The 9,385-nt window shown below is 42.4% G+C and overlaps 1 protein-coding gene across 3 annotated transcripts in view; it reads right to left on the bottom strand.

Annotated features, from left to right (window-relative positions):
• Positions 1-982: 982 nt before the first annotated feature.
• The window catches only part of FBXL20 (F-box and leucine rich repeat protein 20), a 103,990-nt gene continuing 95,587 nt past the window's right edge, over positions 983-9,385 (bottom strand). For all 3 annotated transcript variants that reach the window (XM_058704616.1, XM_058704617.1, XM_058704618.1), the window contains one exon: positions 983-8,122. In XM_058704616.1, the coding sequence (XP_058560599.1) occupies positions 8,015-8,122 (108 nt within the window). In that variant the 3' untranslated portion in view covers positions 983-8,014. The remainder of the gene's footprint in view (positions 8,123-9,385) is intronic.

Raw genomic sequence — 9,385 nt, 5'->3', positions numbered from 1 at the left:
TCATTTACCTCAGTTATCACTGATCACGTGGGGCCTGGAATTCCACAGAGCTCCCCAAAGGTGTTTCATGCAGGGTAGATACCTTGAGATTGAAATTCTGATTGCTGGTTTGGCTCCATTGTTTAACTCCACCAGGATAGGGAACCCCTTTGCAATAACATTTGTTTTTGTTTTTTAAATTTTATTTATTTTTGAGAGAGAGCGCGTGAGCGGGGGAGGTGCACACAGAGGGGGCGGGCAGAGGATCCAAAGGGGCTCCATGCTGACAGCAGAGAGTTAAACTCACAAACCGCGAGATCACGACCTCTGCCAAAGTTGGACACCCAACTGACTGAGCCACCCAGGCGCCCCCACTGTATTAACCTTTGTGTATCTGTCCCTCAACCTAGGAGCCTCTAGCATTGACTAGATACTGAAGTTATTTGTTGACATGAAGGGAATAAAAGCAGGTTAACAAGTATTTACTGTGTGTCATTATTATCTCTTTAATCTTCACACTCCATAAAGTAGGTGCTGTTATCCCACTTTACGAACAACGAAGAACTGAGACAGAAAGGTCAACTGGCAGAGGTCATTCGGGTGAAAGGCAATGTAACTTGGAGCTTGTTTGCTTAACCATGGTACTACTGTACCATCATTCTGTCTTTGTCAAGGGAAGGGCAATGCCCTACACAGATAGAGGCCTCAGGTTGAATTACTGCTGTCAAAGGAGTTAAAAGAAAGTTTTTTAGAAACTGATTTATATTACGTCTTCTGTTTTTCTTAGAGACAAGGAGTTCAGGGTATTAAATAAGGGCTATTAAAAAGGTATTAAGGCTATTAAATAATTACTAAAGACTATTAAAGAGTATTAAAAAATATATCTATAAGGATGCCAAAAATGCCCCTTCATTCAGCCTCAGGAGCCTTTGTAGTTCTAGGGTTCAAGAAGTTAAGAATCGTAGCTCCAAGACAGGCTATTTCCGCAGCAAAATGAAAAGTCTTCACAGCTTATTTCCTTTAATTACATCATAAAACAAAATTAGAACATACAGGAAACAATAATAGTTACATAACAATTTACTTTATATATTTATATATAAAAAACATTTTTCTTTTAGTCCAAAGATTTTAAAGCAAAAGGAATCCTTACTGCCACCTCGGATTTTATTTTAAATAACCCTCCCTCCCCCCATCCTTAAGCGCCAAAAGTACTGGGTGCAAACAGTCACTTGGACAGCTAATGGAACCTGGTGTTAAGTCACCAAGTAGGGAACTGTGTCAGCCGCACTGGGGCAGGCCCGGTGGAGAAACCAGCAGCAGCTCCTGCACACTGAAGCGCTCCAGGGTAGGCCGAATGGCTGCCCGAGGCTTAGGCCACAGCAATGTTTGGGATCAGACCCTGCCAGTCAACCATCCTCTGCCTTTTGTCCCCTCAGAGAGAGGTTTCAGAGGGGGTTATAGTGTAGGGATGGAACAGCCTGGTTTGAAGGTAAAAATTTCTCCCACAGCACCATTTACCCACCCATCTCTGTCCTCAGGCAGAGTCTGACAGGCAGGGATAGTCCTCACAGCTCTCTGAGCTCTGCACAGGTCTGTGCTCTCAGGGTCACTGGGAGGTGGGCAAGGGTGAGGAGAGCAGCTGGGAAATGCCTGAGGCAGGTTACCTGGAAACAATTCCTGGTAGGAAAAAGGAGGTGGCCAGGGTGGGAGGCAGCTGAAGGTTTAGTCTTAAAACTTGGAGAAAGGCAAAATGCAGAAGGCCTTTCTCCCCCTCCAGTAACCCTTGAGCCTGGGCAGTCACAGATCCTCAGGGGCCAGCTCTGAGAGCTGCAGCATGGTAAGAAAACACACTAGTAGCTTCTGCTGAGCCCCACCCCACAGATCTTGTGCATGTTAGAGGTTAGCATGTAGTTTGGGGGTAAGGTGAGGGGGGGAGTAAGAGAAGAAATCTCAGGCTCACCTCTTCCTGCACTTATTAGAAATTAACAGTCATCAGAGAAGCACAGGTAAGAAATTATTCTTAAGGGAAGGAAAAAACATGTAAACCCAGAAAAGTAGCAGCAAAGGTTTCACTTATTACAGATCTATTATATAGCACTAGGAAAGAAAGTCATTCACGTCTTTGGGGGTGGGGGCAGGTAAAGTAATTAATCAAACCATGCCAGTTAGAGACTCCTTCTCAAGTTAAGATTTTCTAAGACTTTCGGTTGTCGTTCGCTAGTGCCAGGGGAAAAAAGAAAAACAAAACAGTGACTTCAGGGGCTGAGAAGGGTTAGGCCAAGGTAAGAAACACGTGTGTGAGCAGCAGTGCGATACAGATTTGAATTAGTAAAAGTAAGTAGTAAGCAACAGTGACAAGTGAAACTTTGTGGGGCAAAGTTTTCTTCTTCCATTTTAATAAAATACACGTAACTTCAAAGATTTCCCTGGGTTCCTGGGGTATGCGTGTGAACAAACACCTTTCCTCTCCCATCTCTTCTTAGGGTGGGGATTCTCAATTACTGGCTACCCACTCTCACCACGGTGAAAACCGTGCCCAGAAGCACTGGAGGTTCTTTCAGGGATGCCAATCCCCATCTGGAGGACTCCGGTTATGTGCGTGGAAAACAGAAGCCCTCCTTGCCAGTAAGAAGGGCATGGAGTTCACTGAATGAAGAGGAAAGTAAATCTACTCACATGTGTGAGGCAGGATAGATGCTTGTACCTGAAGCAAAGTGCCCCAGTTCCAGACCTGAATGAGTCTTATCTACCATTTTCCCAACCCCAGTTCTTCAAAACAAGACACTTTTTGAAAAACATAGAAAATAGAAAGAGTCAGTTGATAGTTTTGGTTGTTCATGGTTCTTTTTCCTAAAAGGGCAGTGAAACATCTTGGCTGAGGAAGCACAGAGACAACATATTTGAACCAAACTCCACTAAGGGCTTATTCAAAAAAACATAAGGCAGAGATGGAATAAGCACATTACAGAATTTCTCTTAATATCCCACATGTGAGGTTGTCCAACAAATTTTTTTCTGCTGAAAATTAAGTGTAACTCTGTTGGGCTCCAAAGATTTACTCAGACTCAGGTGAGAGGTTCTTACTGACTTTCCTAAGAAGGGTCAAAGCCTTCAGAGATGGAGAGCTGACGTCCTAAGAATAAAAATGGACAAACAGGCAGACTGGCCTTGTGAGGGGAGCTGCAGAAGCCCTTCATGCAGAAAACTCACTTGCCTCAAATGGTAGTTCCTGGCAGGGAGAGTTTGTATGAAGTGAGAGGGCAAGCTTAGAGCGGCATGTTCTTTGCTGGAGAACCAGATGTTAAGTTAGGGCACCTGAATACAGCAGGTACAGCCAGATGTCATTCCCAAATTACCTGGGTTAATTATACCCTACTGATATGGTCTTACACAGTTTTCTCTATCTTCCAATATTACAATTAAAATTTAGGATAGAAATTAAGCTGAGGAAAGGCTTAGACTCCATATTTCCCCTCATCCTCCTATTGCTTTGAGAATCTTTGGTTCAAGATCATTGTAAGGGGGTGGGTTGCCTCCAGACCTCCAACCAAATATCCTTCACCTCTTCTCAAACAAGGCTCCACTAACTCACACTGCCTGGGTTTGAGGTGGTTAAAGATCCTAGAACGGTGGGCAGATAGGAAGGCAATCTCTTAAAAAACTGTTCCATAAGCTCAAAGCATATACCATTGAAAGAATCCGTCAGCCAGGATGCGCAATGGGGCTAGAAACCTAATCCTAAACCATGCACACAAGGAGGGAAAGGCAGAACAGACCCATTTCCTTTAAACCCCTCCTCTCTCACTGATAGCAACTGTCATATGCAGTTTGAAACTTTCAGCACAATAAACATTAAATGGCCAAGGGTCAACCATGATCCACAAGCGTTCCTCTTCTCCAAAACCACAGTCACCCAAGGATATGCTGCCCACACAGGCAGGCAGGAAGTCCCCTCTTCCTTCCAATGCTACTCTCACACTTCCCTACAATTGTCAGACCTGGACAAGTTCCACTGCACACCTTGTTTAGTGCCCCCCCACCCCCACCCCACCACGGCATTAGTGGGCTATCAAACTGGTAACAATGTATTTTACAAGACAATTAGGAGAAATAAAAGAACTTGACTGCTGTAGTATTATAGCTGTATTGAACAGTTCAAATGGTTTGGAGAGCCCCAAATAAAGCATCATAAAAATATTTGCCAGGTTTCCCTCTAAAATATGTGATATAAGGAATATGTAAAATTTCTGACTTATAGGTCTGCTAAATCAACGTAATGAATGTGGAAATTTACAAAGACCATTTAAGAAATACTTTTACATCCACTAAAGAGCAGACTAGGAGGAGACAACATTTTTTACAAAGAGCACAATGTGCTTTCATATTCCAAATATTAGGGGAAAAAAAGGATGAAGCCAGATCTCCTTAATTCCTCATATCCAACAGCTTGATTTCAAATTTGGTGAGCAAATGTCCGAGACAACCCAGTGAAAAATGGCCTGAGGCACACGACAGTTACTGAATTCAAGGCTGCCCAGGAGACTTTGCCTACATCAGGACAAGGACCCAAAGAGGAAGCTAGACTGGAGACAACTGAGGATAAATCAGCAGCATCGTTGGGAATGAGATGGAGGCTTTAAATAGAAGGATGGGTATCAGAAGAAAATGGGAGAAGTCAAAGCAAAAAAAAAAAAAAAAAAAAAGGCTGGAATCAGGCAGACAGAAAGTCCCTTCTTGATGGAGCCAATGTAGAGGCTATAAAAGATATTGATGTAGCAAATAATGCTGGAAAAAGGGGGGAAAGGCTGCTTTAAAAAGAGATGATCTGGGTGTTTAATACTGTTCTCCACACAGACAATGATTAATTCCTCCTGGCTACCTGCAGGTTTATGCAATAGCTTTGAGGGTACCTTCTGACTTATCCCAAATCTCTCCATTCACTCTGAATTGTTTTTCATCATAGAAGGCATAAAGTTCAGGGACTTGGGAGTCAGATAAATGGACCAATAAGCTGTTCCTAGGGAGAGGTTTTCTTATACCTCTGAAGCCTTACTAAATTTTCAAAAGTGTCCCTGATATTGAGACAGGAAGCACTATGTTCAGATGGCAGAACCGTTTCCACTTATCCAAAACTTATCATGTTCTGGATTCTCAAAGTCCTGGTACATTTCATCAGCTGGTATAGGTTGCAGACTGGCATAAAAAATATATTTCCTCCCAACCTCGATGGGCCTGAAGTTTTCTTGGAAAGGAACAAGGCCTGACCACATACAAGCCAGTGCTGCACACTCCTTTTTCCTCTCACTTGATTGTTCTTGGCCCAGATGGGTAGGGATCACCCAAGCAAGTCCCCAGGGACTTGCACGTGGGTACACTTTTTGGGTTGAGAAACGGCATTTCCAAGCTGTTCATGTTTTGGTGAATAGGGTGTTTTAAACTTATGTACTTTTTAAGTAAAGAGGTATTAATAGTCTCAACTAGTGGGCACTTTAAATCCATACTCACTAATCAATCAGTGTTTTACGGTCAATTTGTTCAGGTAATACAAAAAAAAAACAACCACAAACAAACCATAATATGTTAGAGCAGATGGTCTCTAAATATTTTTCTTTTTACTTTTGTTTTGAATGAGTGACCTGGGGATCTGAATATTATTAACCATATCTGGAAGTGTGTGTGCATATGTGTGTATTTGTATGGATGGAGTATAACAATGAGTCTCATTTTAAAAAGTATATTCCTATGTTGACTACACTCAAATAAAAAAAATTTTCAAGTATATTCCTCATATGATAATTTGAAAAGAAGATAAAGGGAAGGGGAAAATGAAGAAATCTGAGCCTTTAAAAGGGCATAACAAAGTAGGATTTAAATAAATTTAACATGCAGGAGCATCTGGATGGCTCAGTTGGTTAAGTGTCCGACTCTTGATTTTGGCTCAGGACATGATCCCATGATTCATGAGACTGAGCCTAGGGTTGGGCTCTGTGCTGACAGCACGGAACCTGCTTGGGATTCTCTCTCTGCCATTCCCAAAATAAATATATAGACATTAAAAAAATTTTTAAATAAAATAAATTTAACATGCAAGATAATGGTGAATCATACAGATTTCTAGGAACCTTTCATCTGATTGCTTTTGGAGAAAGAAGTTCTACTTTATTCTTACATATGCTGGTAGAGCCAGCACCTGCAGCATTACAACAAGCCTTATAACAGTCTAGGTCATGCAGAAGATGATCTAAGATCATGGCAGACTGCGCAATAATGTCCTAAAAGACCCACCCCCCCAAAAAAAAGTCCTATTAAAAAATCACACAAGATGTTCAACCTTGGGGTTTAGAAATCTACTTCTCATACTTGAGAAACTCATCTTATTTCCCTCATCCTTTATGATTTTTTGGGGGGGAGGAAGGAAGAAGAAAGGAAGCCCCTTCTTTGAGTCATGGGCACTGAATACCTGCCTTCAGCTCTGGTGACTATGCTGGGCAGAGACACTGAACCCCCTACTTCCTCTCAATGTTTTCTTTCTCCTGCCCCAAAGCCTTCACCTGGTTACCCCCCTATTTCATTCACAGGAAGTCTGGAGCACAAGAGAGGTATGGTTGACAGGTTTTGAAGTGGTTCTGGCGCCAACATTTGAAATATACCACCAACACTGACATATAGTTGACCAGCTATTCTAGGGTCATTCTTGTGTCCCTGATAGGCTGAAATGGCGGGGGAGGGGGGGGGTGGGGAGAGAAACTGACCAGCTAGACTGCACAGCAACTGTAGCAGCATTCGTACTAAAGCAAACAACTTCACAGACACCAATCAGGGATGATACCACTCATACCTCGATTTCAGTGAACATTTGACATGTCTGAGTGTGGGTAGGGGGGCCTTCAGGCTCAATTTTGGGATTCACCATTCCATTTCTTTACTGATAATGCATTTCTCTCTCCTTATTAAGTTAGTGGAGTTTGATGGAAGGAAAAATGTGCAGGGGAATATTGGGTGTATCATGCGTATTATTATATATCACAAGGTATAACAGAAACCAAAAGGCAAAGTTTGTTTTCGTCAAAATAGTTTTAGCTCAATTTCTTCTCATAACATTTCTTATTTTTGTTATAGTTTCTCTTCAGGTTGGCAAAGATTCAGGCAGGGTCCCCTAATGATAAAATTTAGAATTAAAAAAATATTTATTGATAATGTCTTTTTAAAAAATGTTTGGTAACCCCAACTAATCATCCAAAATGCACACTGTAAACACAACAGCAAAAGAGTAACAATTGAGTGTGAGTAAGCAGACTATGAACAGGTGACAGACTGAGCAAGAGTGCAGGAGGGAGCAACAAAGAACGAAAGACAGGTGCACAAGTGTGCTACCGAGAGTGACAATTTGAGTGAGTAAGCACATTTGGACCACAGCGATTTCAGCGCAACCATTTAGGAAACCTCTGGGCCAAATACTTAAACACAGGAGGAGGAATGGATGAGCCTTCTTTGTGAGCATGCTCAGCATGTTGGCATGGGAACAAGGAAGCAGAGAAGCTCTGTAGTCATCTCACGATGGATGGCTATCATTTACAGGATGCAAAGAAATTTTCTTTCTGGTCCCTGGATATAACATATACTGTTTTTCTATGCTTTCCTTGACCCTGGAGGACTGCAGTTGCTGTTCCAAAATCACCAAAGAAACCCCTTAACAAAATGAAGAAACTGCAATAGCAATAACACTGGGTTTGCTGGAATGCCCCCTTCCCTCTACCTTGCCTATGATTTTCTTCTTGGCATGTCCAACAGGAATGGTTAAGTTTCACCAATCCACTTGATAAAGCCGGCATGGGCTTCAGTCCCCTGGTCACAGAACTAGAAGGTGGGGGTGAGGATGGGTGTGCATGTTATGTGTGCCTCGGGGATCTGGACGCTGCCCTCACTTTGTAACCCTTGCCCAGAACACTGGGGTTGCTTCCATTGGAGACTCCATTGTAACTCTAGAAGTGTCATTAAATACTCAGTTCACCAAGGTTGACCACCTCCATTGTCATAGGATGATGCAGCATCTGCAGAATCGCTGTCTGCTGCCCCCTACTGACGGGGGTGGAGTGACAGGTGCGAAGTAGGCGTGGACTTTAATATTGGGCAAATGGGTCTGAAACAAGACAGAAACATTACTAAGAGAGAGGGCTTAAACAGAAAGAGCAATGTTGCTTTTCAGAAAAAACGTTGAGGGGCTGAGTGAACATGAAAGCAAGGCAGAGGCTAAGTACCAGTCGGTCAGGATGTTGAGAGGCCTGGGTTCTGCTTTGTAGTATCCCATGTTATTCTAAATGACTAAACAGCTCACATAACCTTGGTACCCATTTCCATAATAGTAAAACTGGGGAAAAACTTCATACTAATCTCTTAACCTGTCCCAAAGGGATTCCTACTTGGATTCCCAAAGTTGAAAGCAACTATAGAAGCTTAAAATAATTTTTTCTGGGGCGCCTGGGTGGCTTAGTCGGTTAAGTGTCAGACTTCGGCTCAGGTCATGATCTTGTGGTTTGTGAGTTCTAGCCCCATGTCAGGCTATGTGCTGACAGTTCAGAGCCTGGCGCCTGCTTCTGATTCTGTGTCTCCCTCACTCTCTCTGCCCCTCCCTTACTCATACTCCATCTCTGTCTCTCAAAAATAAACATTAAAAAATTTTTTTTAAATAAATAATTTTTTCTAAGTCATTGGAAGTTGATGGATGTTTCTTCTGATAAAACCTCACTATCGTCTTTTAACAAAACGCTTCCAGTTTTTACTACATAAATAGTTTCTGAATTGCTACCATGTTCAAGATACTGTGCTAGTCAACATAAGAGGGATACAAAGATGGTCAACATGGAGATCCTGCTCCTAAGGAACTTAACAGTCTAGACATAAATAGCTAAATTAAACTACAAAAATGCTAAATGATGATTTGAAGAATAGACAAAAAAAGTCTTGAGAACTCAGAGATGGAAGAGATTTTGGACAGCCAGGCAGGTCTAGGAACCCTACTGTAGGGAGGCCATAGAAGAGGCTCTGGTTGGTCTGTGGCTCTCTCCTTGTGGTGTAGAAGGAATATGGCTGCCAAGGCCTCCCCATTGAGGTTATGCTCTCAGTCCTCTAGGTCTGAAGGGAGAGGAGGAACTAAGGCCAACTGGATCTTAAGATGAGGTTTGGTCTCCTTTATGTACTCAGATGCCATATGGCCAACATGGATGTTTTTAGACATTGGCTGTAAGGGCCTACCTAAGCACAGTGCCCTTCCCACAGCAGGTGTGAAACAGATGTTTCAATAAATGTCTGTTGAGCTGAATAATCTAACATATAGATTCATCCAGCCTTTTATAACCTCCTTGTTAGCAACTTGTCTTCCAGTCATTTGGCTATGCATGGGTCT

The sequence above is a fragment of the Neofelis nebulosa genome, chromosome 16, assembly GCF_028018385.1.
Source record: "Neofelis nebulosa isolate mNeoNeb1 chromosome 16, mNeoNeb1.pri, whole genome shotgun sequence".
Lineage (NCBI taxonomy): Eukaryota > Metazoa > Chordata > Mammalia > Carnivora > Felidae > Neofelis > Neofelis nebulosa.
The sequence above is the reverse complement of the archived record's forward strand: the minus strand, read 5'-3'. Positions and strand labels throughout refer to the sequence as shown.